Source organism: Numida meleagris, chromosome 3, assembly GCF_002078875.1.
Source record: "Numida meleagris isolate 19003 breed g44 Domestic line chromosome 3, NumMel1.0, whole genome shotgun sequence".
NCBI classification, from domain to species: Eukaryota; Metazoa; Chordata; class Aves; order Galliformes; family Numididae; genus Numida; species Numida meleagris.
Genome location: NC_034411.1, coordinates 23193349 through 23215142, shown reverse-complemented (window position 1 = coordinate 23215142; position 21794 = coordinate 23193349). Strand labels below are relative to the sequence as shown.

At 49.7% G+C, this 21794-nt stretch overlaps 1 protein-coding gene across 1 annotated transcript in view; it reads right to left on the bottom strand.

The window, feature by feature from the left end:
* Window positions 1–16768, bottom strand: part of PKDCC (protein kinase domain containing, cytoplasmic) — a 32963-nt gene extending 16195 nt beyond the window's left edge. Inside the window, exons 1-3 of the mRNA XM_021390480.1 lie at window positions 15850–16768; window positions 4504–4626; window positions 1360–1631 (exon numbers count right to left, since the gene is read on the bottom strand). Of these exons, the coding sequence (XP_021246155.1) occupies window positions 1360–1631; window positions 4504–4626; window positions 15850–16500 (1046 nt within the window). The 5' untranslated portion in view covers window positions 16501–16768. The remainder of the gene's footprint in view (window positions 1–1359; window positions 1632–4503; window positions 4627–15849) is intronic.

The window sequence follows — 21794 nt, the reverse complement described above, 5'->3', positions numbered from 1 at the left end:
TTATTTACCTCATAAAGAAACCAAGGAGATTGTCTAATTGTGTTTTCAAGGTAAAGGGCCCACTATATTTTAAAATTACAAGGGGTTTATGCATTGTTTGTCATTCTGCTGCTTTTGACTTCTACCTAACAACAGCACAAGCAACTCCTTTGCTGAGCACTGACAGACACTGCTCTTAATCTCTAACTGTACAACAAGAGTGCATGAAAATAGGAAATTAAGTAGTGTACACCTAATGAACTGAAGATTTCACCTTCTAAGACAAGTGCATAGAGTTTGTTGCCAAGTCCATCACGCTGCAGTGTCAATCTGCTGTTAAACAAAAGACAGCTGTCTCTATTACACGAAGCAAAACCAGGGGCTGAAACCATGGGGATATGGTATGTGTTACACACCGGTGTGCAATTCAGAGGAAGTATTGTCATAAAAAAATGACTGCTTCCTTCAGTGAGACCGGCAACCTGCCCCAAGTCCAGTACACCACAGACATGTCTTCGTTTAAGTCTGAGGTGAATGGATGCTTATTCAATGCTTCTCAGCCAGACCAGCTTTTTTTCTTAAGAAAAAGCTAGCTAGCTAAGCTAGATCTTTAAGCCAAGCAAGCAGAAACAGAAAATTTTGCAGGACACACTAAAATCCATGCTGCACAACTGCAGATGGCTGTCATGTGGTACAGCCCATTTCAGTGCGGTCAGATAATGCAACACACATGCTGGTGAGCACCCTGGGACCAAAGCAGACAACTCTCTCTGGAGAAGCCTCTCCTCACTGTGGTCTGGCAAGGAGTGAATGGCACGATATTTGAAAGGGAAGTCTAAGAAATGAGCACACTATTATGGTATTGCTTTGAGATCCTCCACCCTCATATCTGGATAGGAAGATGGACGCTTCAGCCAATGGCTTTCCTCCACACAGCTTACTGGTCCGCCATGAACTGCCACCTCCACATCCCCATGTCACAGGCACCACCACCTCAGCCGGTGGTAAAAACATGTGGTGACCATTACTCACACCAAAGAAGAGCTGGGAGAACTGACTCACCACAGAGTTAATGGGCCCTCATCTCAGCAAGTGCTGCTGCTGTACTATTATAAAAATCGTTACTTCTGTGAAGAATTCAGTGGAATTAAAACAATGTGAAATTAGACTAAGTGGTGAATCACACTCAAAGCATGCAAAATATTCCCAGTAACAAATGCTATGTTATGGTATTTTCCCAAATGAAACAATTATTCATAGCCTTTGGATAACAGAACTGAGTCAACACGTACTAATTGCCATGAATAACTCTAAATGATGCTGCAGGCTTTTTGTCCATTTTTAATTTCCTTTTACCTTACAGAAGAACTGATCGTGTACCTGTAAGCATTGTAGAGATTCCTCTTTTCATTCATGTTTTGGCACCGTCCCTCAACAGAACAAGGCAGAGTGAAGTTTCGTGCTGGAAACTCCATAAAGCAGTCACTGTTACTGGTGCAAGAGCTCTCCTCAATACTGGCATCATCTAGATCCGTCACCTTCAGCTCCCCATCCACAATCACAAACTGCCGAGGGCGAAAATCCAGCAGTGTCACAGAGCCAAGAGGAGAGTGAGCCAAATAATGCAAAAGCCGAACTAAGCTGAGACATATCTGAAATACAAAAACGTGGGTACCTTGCGTTATTTTTTCAGCACAGAGCGTATAAATGAAACCACTTTAGCTGAAGATAGATTCATAAACACATGACTTAATATGGGCATTATAACTTATCCTCAACACCAAACATTGCAACTAAGGTATTTTTCATAGGATTAACATAGTTGATTGTAAAGCCCTTGGAGTCTTGAAACAAAAATAAGCTTCTTTACCAGTGCTTTCCCACACTATTCTTGAAGCATGGCTCATTGCTGCTATTCTTACTTTTAGTAGAAATAAAAAGCCTTAACTTTTAATAACACATTACATACAAGCCTTGACCACGCAGTCTATGATTCTGCTCTGTACAAACTCCGGGTCTGGAATTTTGGCCCTAGTGCTGTGCTCCTACAACCAAATCTCAGACTGCAGACAGCATCTGCGCTGCCTTTGTAGTGATCACACCTTTTGACTGCTGTTACAATTATTACATATATATTACATATATATTATGTAAAGGTTCCCCTTGTGTTTCTCTTTTCCAGTGGAGAAGGCGTGTGCCTACAACGGTGGACCTCCATGTACCACTTTAAGGCTGGGGTGGGAGCTCTGCACATGCGCTGTACTTTTCAGTTGCCGGAAACTCAAGTATGTTATTAGACAGCAAACTCAGTGAATGCTGAACTCAGTCCCCTTACCAAAGCACTGTTTTGAATTAATGCAAAAGTAGCATTAATATAAACACAGTTAAATACTGGAATTTTTATTCTATGTATTAAACTAATAACAGGTCTTATCCAGTCTAGCAAGGTTTTTATTGTTTATATATAATTTTGTTTTTTGTTAACATACATTATTAATGTCAGATATATTGAAGTAGTCAAATCAAAATTCGATCTCAGGGCATAAACAATACGCCCATGGGAGCACCTAAACTTCATGAGAAAGCAGAGGCTGAGCACGTCTGGAGCTATACTTCACAGACCACATGTCTGTGCGACATTAGGACTATCCCCCGCTTCTGTAATCACCTCCTTGCTTGAGCGGGCTAGAACATTTATCCTACTTAAGTTATACCAAAATTTACACGCTGATGGCTGTCCTGTGAATGAATACAGACATAGCGATGGGACGCCAGAGCTGACCTTCCTTTCCTCCTTCTCAAACTACACTGAATTCCTGCACACACTATCCTGAAATACATGGTATTAACCAAAACCAACCTATAATACACTTATCTTCAATTGCCAACAAACCCAGAATTCAGTTTGGATAAAAATACAGGCTGTCTGTATTTTGTATGTCTGATATCACTGCCTGTTCTCAAACCCAAAAGATCCTGCTCCCGCATTGGCAACCTCTCCGAGCCCCTACGGACTGATGCCCCGCATACCTCCTGAGTCTGGGGTGTGAAAACCCATGTACAACAAAAGCCTTAAGAACAACAGTGAAGGCTTTGCTCTGCTGACTGGAGTGGTGTTGCCCTGGGGAGGAAGCCTGCTTCACAGTCCAACAAGAAATTATTTGTAGGAATAGCCAAGCCATTTATTTTATCCTTTTCAGGACTGGGTCACCAAAATGTCATAGAATCATTAAGGCAGGAAAAGACCTCTAAGATCATCTAGTCCAACCATCAACCCACCTCCCCTATGCCCACTAACCCTCATGTCCATGTCCCTCAGTGCTGCACCTACCATTTCCTGAATGTCTCACATATCAATAAATTATTTTATTTCTTCTTTCTTCTCTGTGCTAGTTGAGTTCCAGACAAGCTACCAAGCATGACATTATCTAAGACAACTTTCCTTTACCTCTCTTTGCAAGTGCTCACTCAGAAATATCCGTACTAAGGGAAACTTCCCAAATCATTACCCGTCATCTAATATCTCTCTCGGCAATTGACTGGGTACACAGATGCCATCACAGTCCGTTGTTGGCACTCTGTGGAAGAGATGAGACAAAGATAGCTCCTACTTTCATGGAGCTGTGACAAGCGCCTCCAACATTTATTATAGACATATTTCTTTCAGAAGTGAGCTGAAGTAGAGCTCCCTCACTGTTGCCAAACACAGTTCAGAAGGCAGCATGGCCACAGGACCCTACCTGATAGACATCCTGCACACAGCCAGCCAGCCTTGAGAGCACCAAATGTAACAGTACAGACATGGGCTGTAGCGTACCACTTAGTCTCTGAGCTTAGTCAGGGGCGCTTTAATTCCCTGGTACAGATGGAGCCATACAACCCAAAGTGTTTTAGATGAAAACTGTTGCTGTCTTGAAATGTCCTGGGAAGTTGATTTCAGTCGACTAGACAGCCCAGTGTACACTGGCTGAGACAGCACTGTCTTGATCAAAGCTGCAGTCTGGCTTCATTTTGGACAAATTAAGTGTGACCTTCGTGCTCCTGGTAAATTGCCAGCACAGTGGACAAGCAACCTTTCAGATTTGTGGACATTGCTTTCACTCTCCTCCCGTAAAAGATGAGCAGAACAGGAAGGGGAAGAAAACAATTATAAAACCAACCTAGGATAACGATCAGGATAGAAAAGTAACATCCTTCTATTGTTTAAATTCCAGCTGCAGAGCGTAACGCTCAACGCGAAAAACTCTGAGCCTTGAGATTTAATGGGTAAGAAACTTTTGCAGCTATGATGTAAAAGCATATAAGCCAGTTATAATTAGATAACATCAACAGACAAAATAGCACAGCATCATAAACACTGCAGAAAGGGAGTGTTAAATTCTGCTTCTAAACCAAGAGTAATCACAAGTAAAGCAAATGCTTAATAAATGTGAATTATACTACACTGTACATAACCTCCATTTCATGCGTGATGTTTTGTCATGTTCATCACTTGAACGTCCTTTTAAAACAGTTGTTACTTACTCGAAATCTGTCTTCCCAGGAAGTCTGTAAAAGCTGAATCATCTCTAAAGGTGAGCCTAGTTCGGTGATGGTCGTCAGTGTGTCTGGGATGTCATTGCTATCTTGGTAACAATAGCCATAGAGCTGAAAAAAAATCACCAGGCAGTATCAGTGTAACATATCTTGGTATGCTTTTACATTTCTCAGAGGAGGAGGTGCAAAGTAAACATTTCTTACAAAGCATTTAATTGCCTTGAAGCCCTCCCCAGCAGCTCTTGTATTTCCTCATTTGAGGAACGTTCCCTAGAAATCCCCAAAGGAAGCTTCTAAAGCAGCCGGCACAGTCCCTGTGGGTGTCACACCGCTCCAGGCAAGTAAAGTGGCCATACGTGATTTCACATCAACAAACGTTTAAGAAAAAAAACTAAAATATCCATGAATGCAGAAACAGAACTCTATCAGAAGACAACTAGCTTAGTCTATGCAACACCTGCCTAAATAAGACTGATTTTCTTAAAATTTCCTTAAAAAAGACTGCTTAAAAGACTTCAAAAAATCTTTTAATGACATTTCCATAGGGCTACTATTTGTGCAATGACTGTGCATTTCAGTGAAATACAACTCAAAATGCAATTGAAATACCAGAACTTATCTTTTGCCAGACCGAACTTGCTTCTTGCTCTACTTCATGGACTTTCATGCGCAGTACCATTAAAGAAGGGCAAATATTTCAAAATATTATCTGCCAGTAGATTCTTCAATTTAAAAGAATTTAAATGGCAATTTCGGCCATGCTCCAGCTCCTTCTTGCATTTGCTTTCCAAGGACATCTGGGTGATTAATTTCCACTTGCACAAATAACTGCCCAAGAAGAATATTTAAGGGTTGTGGGGAAGAGCCGGTTTGCTTTATATGGAGCGGGACAATGTCTGACATCGCTACGGGGACAGGCTTTATACACCACGTGCCAAGCCCTGGCAGAGAGGCAGTTAAAGGAGCTTGATAAGGATCTGATTGCAACTTCCCAGCCAGAACAGCATGCACATGAAATAAAATTAAATGTAATCTCTGCCCCCAGTCAAATAAACCTTACAATAAGACAGTCGGAGTGGGAGGGAAGGGAAAAAAAAAAAAACAGCTTTAGAAAGTGCCCTGGTTCTATTCATCTCTGCTTTCCCAGACTAACCCAATTTTTTCCAAACCTTTTCTAGCTCTACAGAGTTTGGTGAAGCTGGTGAGGGTCTGCCCTGTGCTGGGGGACATGGTACAGCCCCACAGAAGTCAGGCTCATCCACCACGAGGCCGTCAGGAAAGCCAAGAGCCAGAGGAGCAAGAGCAGCCACTGACAGCTGCCGCCACAAGCAGGTCTGGGTATGCACGCTCCTACAGCTCGTGACCCTCACATCCAGAAAAGCAAAGAGCGAGGCTAAGTCATCAAATACGTGGCTTGCTCTGAACCAGGCTGCTAGCTCCGACTGGAGCTGTCAGCATTTCAATGAAAAATGCGTTCCAAAAACGCAAGTGAAGTAAACAATTATTCTTTTTGGTGTAAAGATGGCACTGCATTTCAAAACAACAGCTTAAATACAGACATTAACCTAAACAAAAAAGAGCTAGAAGATTTTATTTTAAAACGCGCCAAAAAGATCTTGGCACCAATGCCCAACCGAGAGTTTGGGATGGATGTTGATTGGAACATTTGAAATGGGAAAGCCGACCTTCCTCCTTGCAGCCACAGCAGCAATAATTTCTTAAGCCAGAGCCATTCAGATGGGACTTGGGCATCTCTGACACCATTTTCGTGCAGTTTTTTAAAGAAGTTAGAAATGCGTGCTCAGTTAGCCATTGTGGGTGGCCACATCAACACATATCTGCCTAAACCTTCTGAACAAAAATAAGAATGAAACTCAAAAATATTTAGTACGCTGTCTACCAGTGTTCAGAGAAAGCCAAAATTTTCAGCACAGAGGGATCGTGAGCTGAAGTCTGCAATTTTTACTGAGTATTTCACTTCTCTCATGTGTGAGGACAGACAGAAAAACATCATTTGTGAGCATCAGAATCAAACTTCTGCTCCTCTACCGTGAATTCAGCAGTTGTCTGTCGTGCTCACTGTTACCCACTGGGGAAAAACACCCTCGGGGAAATGAAAAGGGATAGAGACTAGGAAACAACACTATCACAGTAAGTGCTGATTCGCAGCAACAGAGAGCACAAACAACACATCAGACTTTGTTAGACAGTCTCATATTTGTGAGAACTATTCCAAGAATTAAAATAAGGAAGACAACAATTAGACATTAATTTGATTATAAAACAGGATACATATATATCCGTACACAAAATATTGATAAATCAGTCTTATTACTGATGTGCAGATGAGCACTAAAGTAGAAATGAATTACAGTGCCCACTCGTATCTATTTTATCTCGATCCATGAGTTGCCGTAGTTAACAGAATTTCAACTTGTTCTCACAGAACTGGAACTTTTAAGTAGTAATTCTATTTGGGTAACCAATCGGTACCTTGGCAAAAGTCTTTGCTGTCGGAGCATCTGAGCATTTGGGGTACATTTTACTATTTTATTGCCCTTCTAATCACTTTAGTTACCGCGGAAGCTGAAATGAGCTTGATTCACCCCGGGTTCCTTATTCTCAGAATATTTTCTTACACGAGTACTGCTGAACTTGTCAATCATACCAGCTAAACACAGCACTGAGCAAGTTTGGTAGGTCTAACTCAAATATATATAATCTAACCTGAACTCTTTATTGCTTAAGTGAAACCTCTCCAGATGCGGTGCTATTACATAATTATATAGAGTTATAAAAGCACAGAAGTTTGAGATATAAAGGATTTACTGGGCTGCATTTATGCTTTTCTAAATGAAGTCATGAAACTAAATGCAAAAATGCACATGTAATTACATGATCATATTTGTACGTGCAATTATCATGATTACAAACTGGGCATGTCCCAACAGCCAATTAAGCAACTAAAACGGTTACATTCATCCCCTCCTGATAACCAACACCCAGAATGCAGACGCTACCAAACACAGAATCATAGAATGGCTTGGGTTGAAAAGGACCTCACAGATCATCGAGTCTCAACCCCCCTGCCAAGTCCAGGGTCTCTGAGACAGTAACTCTCAGCCCTTTCGCTTCATAACTGGGATATTAATATGCACAGAGGTATTATGCAAAACATTTTATTTCTTCCCCTTTTTTATTTGGCCTGAAATGAGACAAATTGGCTTGTATTCCCAGACAGCAAGGTAAGAAACAGATAGGTGGATGCACATAATGAAAAGAAAAATAATCACCTAGGGAAATCAAATTCAGCTGGCAGCAAAAGATGATCCAAAATGCCTCCTCTATCTGAAATCCCGTCAGGCCAGATGTCAGCCTCAGCATTGCAAAGCTACGCTTTGGATATATTAAAGAATGATGGCTTTCATACGCTTTTTCAGCATGGTTCCCATTAAATGAGTGGAAAGAAATACAACCCACAGCTTTTTGATATACCCAGTCACTGCAGTTAAATGCCATCCCAATATATTTTTGTGTAGGATCTAATAGCAAACAGTCACAGTACCGGGATGCCTCGCTTTCTGTTTAGAAAAATGGAAGCCAGCTACGAAATGTTTGGCTGTTCTCACATCATGTGTCGTAATTCATTTAGGGCAGCCCTGTTTACCGAATTCTCCCTGGACTGTTTGGGTTTCCTCACTCATAAAGGCTCGGCCCCGCGCTGCTCTGTGCTCACCAACCCCACAGTGGGGCAGCCCCCAGCAGCAGCATGGCTCCAAGGAACCACGGCCCGCTCCCTTCATAGCCCTACAAGCTATAGGACAGAGGTATCCTCTTGGACAAGTCAAGGGGAGAGTGAAAGCAGAGGTCAGAGCCTGCACAAAAGATGACAAGCTTACTGAATAAGAACACAAAATAAAGGAGCTTATTAAGCTGTCATCGGCAGGGCAAGGATATACAAACAACAGGCCCTCCCACATTAGCTAGGCATCCTTCCTGTTTTTTTGTCTTTTGGGGAGGGTTTCCCAAAAAAATAAATGCTGGGGCAGGCAGCTACATCTCAGGGATCTGAAGTGCACATCAGGACAGAAGCCAGCAGCCACCACCCCACAGAGCCCCACTCCTCCTAGTCAGTATGCTTCCCCCCGCACCTCCGAGCATCATGCAGTTTCACTAAAAACCACAGCATGCTGTGAAGCTTTCCCTATGCCTTTCTGGTTTGCAGCCCTTCACACTCATGTCTTTCAGACCTTTTTCTACGGCCACAAAAGCTGGAAAATGATCCCACAGTCCTTTATTGAACAGGAGATCTTCCGAACTCAGAGCCTGGAGGACCCTACCATTCCTGCAGCCACACAATAACATTATATTAGCAATATCTGAAGACTTCACTCTCTTTCAAAAAGGGCTTGCCCAACCTTACAAGAGAGAAGTGCAATTAAAAAAAAAAAAATCTTGCTTTCATAAAGAACAACAACCACCACCACTTGCCACATCCTTTATTTTCCAAAGCACACGGACATAGATTTACCTCATCAAAACAGGTCCCATCAAGATTATATTTTGCAGTGACCTGGGACCAAGGGGAAATAAACAAGCCCCAGTGACACTGGTAGCATCTCGCTGAGCCATTTGTTTGGGCTGCTGCACGTCAAAACCAGGAAGGCACATTCCAGAAGCTTGTGCTACCTCACTGTTATCAAAGACACCATCACCCTTTTGATGCAACCAATGCTTGGATCCACCTGTCATTCCTGGAGTGCCAAGACAGTCCCTGAAGAGCACGACACAGGATTTACACATACACGATCTGAGAGTTACACCACTAAGACCTACTGATCTCCCAGGTTTTAAATGTTTTTCCATTGTTGATTGTGTACATATACATGTGTAAGTACATACATATATTTTTGTGCATATGTCCCATCCCACCCGTAACAGGAAGGAAGGGGTGACTACGTGTATGAATATCTGTGTTTCTGTTATATATACGCACTATTTGCATTATTATACTACTTATACTTAGGTGTTTATTTAAATATGTATTTGCCACCCCTGCTCAGCTCAAAATCATCTGCCAACCTGTAATCTCCCCCTGGAAAAAGGATGAGTTTCCTGAAAGGTTCAGCTTCAATACAAAGATCAATCTGATGCCAGCTTTGCTGCTACAGAACATGAAGAGATGGTGCATGAGAAGTGAATTAATTTTCCTCATCAAAATGGAGAAATCAAGCTCTGCCGAGCCCTGAGCTTCTCTGGAAAAGACATTCAGACTGCGAGGGCTCAGCACCACCCAGGCCCAAAGCTGCATGCTGAAAGCTGTGAGGCGGAATTTCTGCTGCTGCTGCCAAGCACTGGAACCAACAGCAAGCAGGGGGAATTCACACAGTAATACCACGTTCACAGCTCTGCCCAGGCTTTTATTTATAAATGTGGTATTATTAATAGCACTGAACTCAGAAGAGCTGGAAGGTACGGGGACCTCATACCTGGTTCTGTTACTAAACATGGAAGTATATTCATAGAAAAATTGGAACGTACTATTTAGAAATACACAGATATTACAGCTGACCATATACATCTACCAGCATATCCACAGATATCTCTATGTATTTTATCAGTATATGTGTATACATATCTTCATACGCCTGCTCATCTGACATATATTACATTGGCTATAATCTTAGGATTTAGTAACGTTATCTCCCGTTTACTCACCCTGCTTTCTTTACACTCTGAAGTGGAAAATTCTTCTTCTAAAAACATTTACAGCACTCTGAATTTGCATTGCACTGCACAAGCTCAAGGCCTAACCCTGCAAATATTTAGTCACACAAGTAGTCTACTCTTGTAAAGCCTTCCCGTGAGGACAAATAGATCACTCATCCAGCCAGGACCTCAATGGGAAGGCGCTGATATCACTGGAGGCGCAGTTCATTATCTTGTAAATAGCCAGACCAGAATCTGCCCTGACCTCCATCCACAGCGGCTGCATTCAGCTCCACTGCCCCAGAAGTTTAACCCTTATTATGACAATATTTTGCATTACAAAACTATCAAACAATCTCTGTGCACTGCATGCTCGGAAAAGCTTGACCTGCTGGGATATCCATTGGACCTGTCTGCATAATTCTCCCATCTTAGGGAACTAAGTCGCATCGCTGTGTAGTGTACTTTATCAGCCTTAGGACAAGCTAGAGGTATCAGCAGCCACGTGTTCAAGAAAAAACAATAAACAGTCCAAAACACACTGTTCCAAATTTGTTGTAAAATGATACAGAGTGTTCATATTCAATGTATACTACCCAAATCCATAGGTTCAGATGAGTGTGATGAAAGATAACAGCTCCTTTAAAATTAGTACAGAGATAACTTTATACTACCATAGTGCCCAGGAGAACCAGTCTTGTCAAGATACCCATCACAGAGAACAAACATTGCAATGGGAGTTAGATGCCACTGGGCACCTATCCGAGCTATCAGATGACTGTGTTGATGTAAAAACCCATAAAGAAGATCACATCACAAACTAAGGTTGCAGCACTTCCAGGTGTGGGTCCACCAATGCTCTCCAGGACCACGCAGCAAGCAAAGGGCCAGCAAGCACATGCTCCCCACATTCCTGAAAAACCTAAGTCTTAAGCTCTGAGAGATTCCGTATGTTACCTTAAGCATACTATTCATACCTTCTACACCTTATATTTGCCACTTACAGTAGAAAACGAAGGTGAATACTAAGCTTACCCAGCAACCCTGTATTCAGGGCGTGGATTGAAAAAACTCCAAAACCCACAGACTGCCCTTGCAATTCACATGTCATCACCCTCGTCAGAACTGGTTTCCACGCCCCATTGGTCAGAGGACAGCGTGGCCTTACTCACTCCTGCTGCTCCTCTGGTATGGGCAAGCAGCGAGGGGAACCCAGTGGTTCCCACCCATGTTCCTGCCCGCCACAGGAAGGAGCAGCGCTGGGCTCCCCAAAGGAATCTGAAGGAGGTTGCAAGTCAATGGCTCCCATAAAGGAGGCAGAAATTCAAACCAGAGTCTTCTGGAATGGTTTACATGGCACATAAAACAGAGAGGCAGTCATAGAAATCATTCAACAACTGATTGGGATTAGTTTTATGAAAGCAGTCTTCAAGAGCAAGGAGGATGCGGTACTTTTCACTAATTTGGAGGCACGTGCTCTTGCCTTATGGAAATCTCTCCCTGCCAACAGCTTCGCAAGCTGAACATCCCATGCAGTTCACTGGGAAAAGCCAGGTTTTGGCAACTGGAGCATCAAGACATAGGGCTTGCCTTTCGGTGACAGAGCTGGTTTGCAACTGTATCAGCCCCGTGCTTCCAGCAGCTCTGGCGTTCTTGTTAACAGATCCTTTCTTCACCCTTAAAAGTGTAGGATAACATCTGGGCCTTTTGGGAAGCAGTCTCGCAATAAAGAAGCACTTTGTGTAATTCTTCTTTCCTCGCCAAACCACATCTGTCTGCTCTCCCTGCCCTTCTCCACTCCACCCGAGCTCCTCGGGGCTGCAGGGACACATGCTGGAGCAGCGGGCTGTCTCCACCGAGCCATCAGTAGGTGGCACTGCCTGCTTTCCCCTACCCCACCAGCACCCATTGCCAACATCCCACGCTATCCAACATCAACGACCTCAGAAGACACCCAAGTGACTTCCACCAATGGAAGGAGGTGGCCAGTAGCAGGAGAACCTCTCCAGGCTGCCCGAGGCCTGGAGCTCCTCTGCTCCCACTGCCTGTTCAGCAGGTGGAGCCAGCCTGCCCCTGCATCACATGCAGCAGCCTCACTCATCTTCAGCCAATCTGTCCTATGTGTAGTTCAACCACTTTAAAAAAAAAAAGTAGAAAAAATCCCAGCCCAGAGATCTCATTAGGCGCTTTGCTTTGTAAGGTACGCTCCCAACAACTGCTGTCCCATCCCAAATTCAGAAGGTCATGCAGTCACACATCACCTGGCATCAGCAGTCACTGACCAGCCTCTCTCACGGGCCAGCAGCGCTCAAAGCTTTCACGGTTAAGCCCCAGTCAGCTGCAAACGAAGCCTCATCTGGGCATCCTTCCTGGTGGCAGTGAGGTTTGTCATTCGGCATCCTGCACCAGAGCCACCACAAAGGGCATTCACTCGCGGCCCACTTGCTGACAGCAGAGAGGTCCCCCAGTGGCTGCTTCCACCACACGGTCTGCTCTTCCCTTCCCCCTCCTTCTAGGAAGGCAGCCCTGAATTCATGCAAGAATGGGGAAGGACTGCTCCTTCCAGAGTCCTTCCTATGCAAATATGCTGGCACTGAAATTAATCGTATATTGGACTTCTTTACACTTGGGAGGACCGTCTGCTTCCACCTGGAATACGCAACCTCCATTCAAAGCTTGGCCACTTGGATTCTCATGCTAAAAGTAAGACTTGTGCCCTATCCCTCTGACTCTGCATACGTATAGGGAAACAATCATTGTAAAAAGGTTGGCAATTATCACTTGTAAAGAGAAGGAAATCCGATTTAAAATTGGGTATGGTAAATACGGTCAGCTAGCAAATCCTGCACCGCGGAGCTTGTCAGCGATGTGTTATTTCTAGTACTATTTTAACCAACGATTTTTAAGAGCGATAAATACCATCGCTGTAATACTGAAATCAATCAGTAACAAACACACGCGTGTGAAAGGAATCGATGCCTGCTGCGGTGCCGCCCCAGTGCCCCAAGCCAGCCCAGCGCTGAACGCGCCCCAGGCTGCGGGTACCGAGCAGCCCTTCCCCAACCACCGGCTGCAGGCAAAGCCAGCACCACCTTCCGCTGAGCGTTTGTGTTTGTTGTCACCAAAGTGGCGGCTCTCTCTGACCTGGATCACTGTGAGCGCTGACAAACGGCTGTCACGGTCAGGAGCTCGCACTTCTCCGACGTCTGCGGCGCCAAGCCTCCCTCCGCTGCTTCAGCAATGCGAAGGAGGAAGAGCTCCCCCAAAGAGGAGGGCGCGCTCACGCCACGAAGGGCAGCACCCCACGTTGCGATGCTTCGGGGCCATAATCACATCATTACAGCAAATCAAACAGTGCCTTTGTGCCATTACAATCGTGCCCATTGTCCGAAATTAAATGCAAATGGTTTGATTCGCTTTTCTTCCTCAAATACGGGCGGGGAGGGATTAAAGCGCACTCAATCACCTTTCTCGCCGAGCACGCGGCTTTCGGACAGCGGCATCGGAACTCTGCGAGCAAAGAAACCGCAGCCGGGAGGGAAAGGGAGAGCTCGGGCACCGCGCCTGACAGGGAACGGCTGCAAAGCAATTAGCGGGCCGCGAAATCCTCGTCCCAATAAATCAGCGACCCGCTTGCCTCTCTTCCCCGCTGCGCTTCGTTCTAAAAGCAGCCCGAACGCAGCACCCCTCTCCTCCCAGCTCTCGAGCGGACCCACCCGCAGCGCTGCCTGCACCTGCCCTGCCCGGGGCATGGGAGCGCGGCAGCAGCGCTGCCCGGCAGTAGCACGGGCCCGCTCTCCTCTCTCCGTTTTTCCACGTTCCTGTGATAGCGCGATTGGCCGCAACTGCTGGAGCCGACCCATCTGGCTCCTGCCCCGGCGGAGGGCACGGCGGATGTGTCAGCACGCTGAGGGCAGGGTGCGCTCTGAGAGAGCTCTTTCCCCTTCTATCCTATGCCGTACAATAACGGAGTATTTTTGAAGGAAGGCTAATTTTTTTTTTTTTTTAAAAGCTGATTTTGACAAGAGACAGGCCCGAATGGGAACTGCTGAGACAGTAAAGAACAAGTCTGTTATCTCACAAACTACACTTCAGGCTGTCAACTGCCCGAGATTTACAGGAAAACCCCCTTTTCCAAGGACGGAACCTACGCCGAACTTCATTTCCAGTCCCACCAATGCCACCTCATCACCCCGAGCCTCCCCGGCCGCGAGCAGGTGGCAGTGGGAAGGAGAGGGGCAGCTCCGGTCCCCGTCCTGCCGGGAAGACTTGGGGAGGCGGCAGCCCCGGACCGGAGCGATGCGGTCGACGGCCGCGAACAGCGGGAGTGCGGCTGCCGCGGGTGAAATGGAAGCGGCTGTCAAGGGCCAGAGAAGAGGGGAGGAGACGGTTTGGCTTTCGAACTCATTTCCTCTCCCTCGGCCGCAAAGCTCGGACAGTGATTTCTAAGCCCGAATACCGCCCTGGGCCGGCTTCCACTGAAAACACGGAGAGTTCCAGCATCGAGTCCAAAGCACCCCGTCCCCTTTGAGATTTTAGAGATATCGTCAGTATCCCGTTGGTCGCCGGTCCCCATCTCCCCCCCGTTTACGGCTCCCGGCTGCCATCGGAGCCCCGTTCCCGGCCCCGCTGTGCCCTGGCGCGGCCGTCGGGTCAGGCTACAGCCTCCCCACTGGATGCTGCCCCACCGAGCGGAGCGGCACGTCCCCGGCCGTCCCTGTATTTCCCGGGCACGAAACGTCCCCACGGAGAAGGTCAGGGATTCCAAGGGACTCCCGGTGCGCTCCCTGCGGCTGGCAGAGCCGGAGCGCAACCAAAAGCAAACGCAAGGACAAAACCGTCACGAAACCGAAAAGATGGTCCTGATTTAACAGCGCGCTATTTTTAAACGGGGCGGCACTGAGATCACCATCACGAGGGTTCCTCCCGCCGCGGGGCCGCGCTTCTTCCCCCGGCGCCCGCGGAGCGGCTGAGAGGCTCCCGGGACCATAGCCTTCCCCGCCCCGGCACCAGGGCGCGGGACGTGCTCATCTCCCGCTGTCAGCTCTGCCGGGAATTACTGCAGCCGGAGTGCTCCATCGGGAACCAGAAGAGCGAGGCACATCGCTACCCGGAATGGCAGCTTTCCGCAGTTCGTGCACGGGGAAAGATAATGGAAATGGGAAGGAAGAAGGGAGGCACAATCCCGCTTTTAGCACCGATCAATCACAGCCGCCCGCTTGTTAAGCAGAACGTGAAACTCCAGAGACCGCGGGGACCTGACGCTGCCACTCCCGCCGCTGCCGGAGGAGAAACACAAAACTCCTCGATTCCGTTCAAAAGCCGCCTATCGTGACATCGTCTCCTCCCCGTTCCGTTTTCACTTTACCGGAACGTTCGCGCTATGCGAAATAGCAGCGCTTCCATCCGAAAGAACCCACATAGACCCGCGGTGACGCCCTACGGCGCAGCCCTCGGGGCTGTCCGCACCCGCACGACGCGTTCCGGACAGACTCCCCCGGCCCCGAGCCCTCCGCCAGCCCCGCGCCGCCGTCGGGGTCGCGGACAGCGCCCTCCCGGCCGAAGCGCCCCGCTCCTACCCCGCTCGCGGCTCACGTCGGGGGCAGCCCCGCTGCCGGCTCCTACCTGCAGGACGTTGGCGTGGCGCAGCCGCTGCAGCAACACCATCTCCTTGACGATCTTGTAGGCGGCCAGGCGGTAGCAGTCGGCCAGCGCCGCGAATTGCCGCACGCAGCGGGCGACGTCGTGCCCTCCGAAATCCACCGCCTTCAGCGCCACGGCCAGCGAGCGGTTGAGCACCGCTTTGTAGACGGCCTTGGTATAGCCCGAGCCCAGGTACTGCACGCCGCCGGCAGCGCGCAGCTCGCGGCAGCCCAGCAGCGGCGGCTCCAGCCCCAGCTCGGCCGAGGCCCGGCCCCGTTCCGCCGCCGCCCGGCCCCGCGGCTGCTGCTGCTCGGCCGAGGTCCGCGCCGGCGCCAGGTCCATCAGGCGCCGCTCCCGCGGCCGCACCGCCCGGCGCACCCCCGCCGCCCGCGGCTGCCGGTAGCGCAGCACCTCCTCGTAGCGCTCGCGGAGCTGCCGCGCCAAGGCGGCGCGCCCGCCGCCTCCCTCCTCCTCCGGCGGCTCCAGGGGGGCGCCGGGCGGGGACGGGGGGGCCTCGTCGCGGGGCGGCGGCGGAGGGAGCTCGGAGCCGGGCACGAAGAGTACGTTGAGCAGGGTGCCCAGCAGCAGGGCGAGGCAGCAAGCGGCCGCCACCGCCGTCTTCCTGCGCCTCATCGCCCCCTCGCTCCCGTGCTCGCCCCTTCCCCGGGAACCGGCCGCAGGGCTTGTTTCGGCTCTCCCCGCTTTTCCCGAGGCCGTACCGGCGGCGGAGAGGGGCCGGGCGCTCAGCCGGACCTCGGCCCCTTACGACGCACCCGCATGACACTTGCCTCCCCGCTCCCTAGCTCTCCGGCACTTATTATTAGCGGGAGCGGAGGAGGGCGGGGGGGCGGGGGGGATCCCCGGCTCGCTCCCTCCGCTGACGCGCCCTGATTGACACCCGGCCCTCCGGCCGAGCAGCAGGGGGGACTGGGAAACGTAGTCCCCCGGAGCAGCCCCGCCGGCCGCCGCCTGGCCCGGGAGCGGGACTACATCTCCCAGGCTCGGCCGAGCCCCCCGGCGGGGAGGGCGCGGGGCGGGGCGGGGCGGAGCGCAGCGCAGCTGCCGGGCGGCGTTCCACCCCCCCCCCGCCCCGACGGGAACCGTGGCTCCCTCTGCGCCGGGGCGCCGCCGTCGGGGGGCCGGCGGGAGCTGCCCCGGGATGTGCCACGGCCCCGAGGGACGCGCGTGGCCGTGGGGGAGCGGTACCGCGGGGAATGTGTCACACGCTCGAGATGGAGCTGTTAATCGCAGCCCCTGCGCTGCCGGAGGTGCGAATCGCCGGGGGGAGCGCTAATGACACGGTTATCCATCAAAGCCACATTACGACGCTGTTAGCAACTAATTAACGAGCACAATCAGCCCGAGCCGCTGCCACAAAGGAGAGCCCATCAGCGGGAGGAAAGCCGCTAAAAGCCCGGCGAGGCAAAGTTCACCACAATGGCAGCGGGAAATCACTTCCAAGGAGGGAGAGGGACGGCCATCGGGGCAATACACATGGCACACACATAAATAAAAACGAAAGAAATCGGCCACGGCTCTCCCGGGAGCTCGGGGCTGCTCAGCCTCCGGCCCCGCGGGGCCGTAATCACCCCATAAACAGCGCGGGGCGCGTAATCACCGCCTCCAATAAAGCCTCCCCGCCGCTGCCTGGGAGGGCTCCGCCCGGCGGATGGCTCTGTGGCCCCAGGGCCGCGCGCTCCCCCTTCCCCGATCGTTTTTGTCCGAAGGCGTTGCACACCTGCAACCTTCCGTGTTTGGATGGGGATTTAGGGCCGGTTCGGTGCCCGCCAGCGCTCCCTAGCCCTGCAAAGACGGGGACGGGATGAAGTCGGACTAATCGTGGGTTAGGGGCACGGGGGCTGCGCGTCCGCAGAAGCTCCGCGCCCGCCTCGTATGCGCGGTGCACGGCAGCGGCGAACCCCGACCGCAAAACAGATGCTTCGCCGCAGATGAAAGCGGCCCACCTGCTTTTCCCATCGCGCCCCATCTCCGAGCCGCTTTTCTTCATTATATCCCTCCCGACAGATACCATGAAATACATCGCTCATTTAGATATGGGAGCCGACCTCTGGAGGACGACTTGCGCGAAGCCCTTTGATGTCGAGAGGCAGATTTCAAACGCCAGAGAGCCCCTCCATGGTTCTAATTACCCCGCGCCCGGGGCCTGCCGCTGATTAGGGCGGCGAGGCGGGCGGGCGGCACGGCGAGAGGGGCTGCGGCCTCGCTACAGCGCGCTGCCAGCAAAACCAACACGGCTCTGTAAACACAGCTACCGGGCAAAGTCAACAGCGAGCTGCGGCCGACAGCAAACAGCCCGCGGGGCCGCGCTGCGCCCCAGCGGAGCCGGCCCGGGCCTTCTCTCAGCCCCGCCGCTCCCCCGTGTCCCCACGCAGGACGCAGCGCCGAGCACATCCCTGACCCCGCGGCCCTGGGCGCACCAGCGGGGCCTTCAGGTTGGCAGCGCCGCTGGGAAACGTGAAGTGCTGCAGAGGAAGCGAGGGCTGAAGCGCATCTTTCCATGTGCACTTTACTCGGGCCCCCAGCCCGGCCTGGTGATGGAGGCAGTGCGGCTGCCAAGCAGGCCACCGCTGTCCTTGTTCTCACACTGCCACGCTGGCACTTTCAAGTAACTCCCCACTGATCCACTCCAGAGACTTTGACTCTAAGCCCCAAAACCCCAAGTCCCATATTTCAGGTTGGATATTAGGAAATATTTCTTCTCAGAAAGAGCAGTGAGACACTGGACAGGCTGCCCAGGGAGGTGGTGGAGTCACCATCCCTGGAGGTGTTCACAGGAACTGTGGAGATGTGGCACTGAGGGACACGGTCAGTGGGCATGAGGTGATGGGATGATGGTTGGACTATGTATTAGAATCATAGAACCATGGAATATAGACCCCCAGGAATCACTGAGTCCAACCTCCGGCTCCACACAGGAACATCCAAACCACAAACCCCGTATCTAAGAGGGGTCCAAACACTCCTTGAACTCCAGCAGTTCGGGGTCGTGCCCCCTGCCCTGGGCAGCCTGTGCTATGCCCACTGCCCTCTGTTGCAGAACCTTTCCCTAGCCCCCACCTGACCCTCCCCAGAAGCAGCTACATGCCGTTCCCTCGGGCCCTGCTGCTTTCACCAGATGATCATAGAGGTCTTTTCTAACCTTAACAATTCCATGAATTCCAAGTGTGGGCAGCTTCAGGTTCTCAGTTAAAAACCACAGCTGGGAACACATCTGTGGGAGCTGGGATCTGTCAGAGCTTCTGCAGGGACGCTGGTTCTTCCAGAAGATTTGTGTGCTTGCACTGCTCCTCTTTGACGCTTAGGAGTTAATACTTTTTGAAAGGGCTTCATAATCTTTTTAATTCCTGGCCACCTGTTCTGGCTGTTTGTGTGGAAGTGGAGCTTTTTTTTTTTTTGGAAAGCCTGAGCCAGGAGGCCTGATATCCCTTGAACACTCAGGGCTGTGCCTTTGGCTACGGGCTCCTCCACAGCCAAGCTCTCCACCATCCCCTGCTCTGCCAGACTCCGGTCCCTTGAACATGTAGCTTTTGTAGTCTTTAGAGAGTGTTCTTACATGGCAAAATCTTTATAGTACGTTTTAAACAAGATCTTTCTCTCTTTTCTTTAATGTTGTTTCTTCCTTTTCTCTCAGGAAACCCACTCCCTTGTCTATTTGAAACAAGCTGAGATGCAGCCAATTGTATTAGCTCTGGCTGGAGCAAAAATGCAGAATGAAACCCAGTCTGTGGTGTGAGTCCAAAATAAATGGTTACTAGCAGAGCCAGCAAAAACCTGCGAGTGCAGACAGCCTGCAGAAAGGAAAAGCTTGGGCTCTACCTGCGGCACTCTGCATTTTTTCCAAAGGGAAAAATAAGTTCTGGCTTTAAAGAGCTTGGGAAGAGATGCTGGGGGCACTGTGCCTTTTCGATTGCGTTTATGAATTGTGATGATTCTTCCTTTTTTTTTTTTTTTTTGTGAATGCAGCATCTGTAAGTGGGGGAAGGTGTTTTATCTCCGGTCCTGTGTTCTCAAAACACAGCAGCTTGATTTTTATGTGCCAGATGTCAGCGTGCCCCGATTCTCCATCAGTCAGTTGGGATGAAAGCCTGCCCATATCACAGAGGTGTTGTGAGGATAACTCTGCTCCTGCACAGGGAAATCTGGTACCGCAGCGATAAAGACCCTGTAAATATTTATACAGACAGAGAGAGCTCGTGGAAATGGTACATTATTGGCTTAACTTCATTGCAAGGAAGTAGTTGAGAATGTCACAGAAATACTACGTTCACTTTATATTTAATTAAGCATTGGCAACATATTTGGTGCTGCTTCAAGCTACAAGATTCAGAGAGCTGCTCCTCTAAACGTTTTACCAACTGCAGGGAAATACCAAGTCTCAAGCAAAGGCAAGAAGTAACAGCTACCTTAAGACTAAATCCTGCCGGTTGGACCTTTACACTTTTAAGTGTTAATAAAATAGTGGGGAAAGGACAACCAGAGGATATAATTTATTTGAACATTCAAAAGCCTTTTGATAAACACTCATATAAGAAACTGTTAAAAAAAACTTGGTAACCACAGAATTAAAATCCGGTTATAAGGATGGAATAAATGGCCAATTCCGGTAGAGAAAGAGATTAATAATGAGGTGCTCTAGAGATTGGGACGCAGACCAACGTTGTTTAATGCTGTATTAATAATGTCGGGGTGAAGAGTGAAGTGGCAAAAGTTGATGTCACTAGAAAAGCAGTTAGCTTAGGTCAGAACAACTCCCGAAGAATTTAATAACATAGCAGGACCCCATGCAGAAGTAAGAGCCCAGCTTGGAAAGTGCCCTCAGAACCTGCAGCAGCCCTCCTGGTCCCCCTGGCACACTGGCACCATCCCACAGCTGTGCAAGGGTGAAGGTCGGTGAGCAGGGCACAGGCAGAGGTTTGCACGGCTCAGCTGATTCCTAACTCCTCCCTGTGGCTGCCCAGCTCCCACAGTCTGCAATGCCAAGAGACCGAGCTCCCTCTACCAGTCTGTGAATAATATATCCGAGAGCTTCTCCAGCAAATGTGTAGAAAAGCCGATGTGAGTTCCCCATGGCCGATTCTTCCCTGAGGACATGCCAAAGGCTCTCGGTCACCTCTCACAGATACTTAAGCATTATGTGTTTGCTCTGATGAGAGCAACATGGCAGCAAGCCTCCAGTGCTCTTGGTCTACAAACATAAGCTCCCAGGAGCTGTCTGGCACCTCCCGGCACAGCCAGGGTGCGAGTAGCTGTGTGCAAATAGTCCCCTCCCCCAGTGCTACGCGGGGTGAATGTGCAGGCAGCTGTCTGAGCTATAGCTACCAAGCTGAGGCACTGGCACTGCTGCCCAGAGAAGCTGTGGGTGCCCCATCCCTGGAGGCACTCAAGGCCAGGTTAGATGAGGCCCTGGGCAGCCTGAGCTGGTGGGGGGCCGCTCTGCCCAGGGCTGGGGGTGGAACGGGATGATCTTTAAGGTCCATTCCAACTTAAGCTATCCTATGATTGGATGATTCTTTGGAGCAGGCTCTTTGCTATGAGGTTTTTCTTCCCAGTGACTTTGCTTTTTTGTTGTGGTTGTGCCTCACTACGCCTCACTGGTGTGAACTTTGCAAAGTGGCAAAGCCCTGAATCCACACTGCGGGCTTTGTTCCAGCCTGGTACACAGACAAACGTACTTACCAGCAGCCTGGATGGCATTTGATGGTATCTCCGTGTAACTTCATTGTTGCCAGCCCTCCTTTCCAACCACTCTGTCTTCTCCTCAGTGCCACCCTGGCGCAGCACAGGCTCTGATGGCATTTGAAGGCAGTGACATTCACGGAAACTCAGACCGCTGTTTTTCACAGGGATTTATTATTGCTTTGTTTTTAACCAGCGGGTCATTTCCAAGGATACTATTCTGGAAAAGA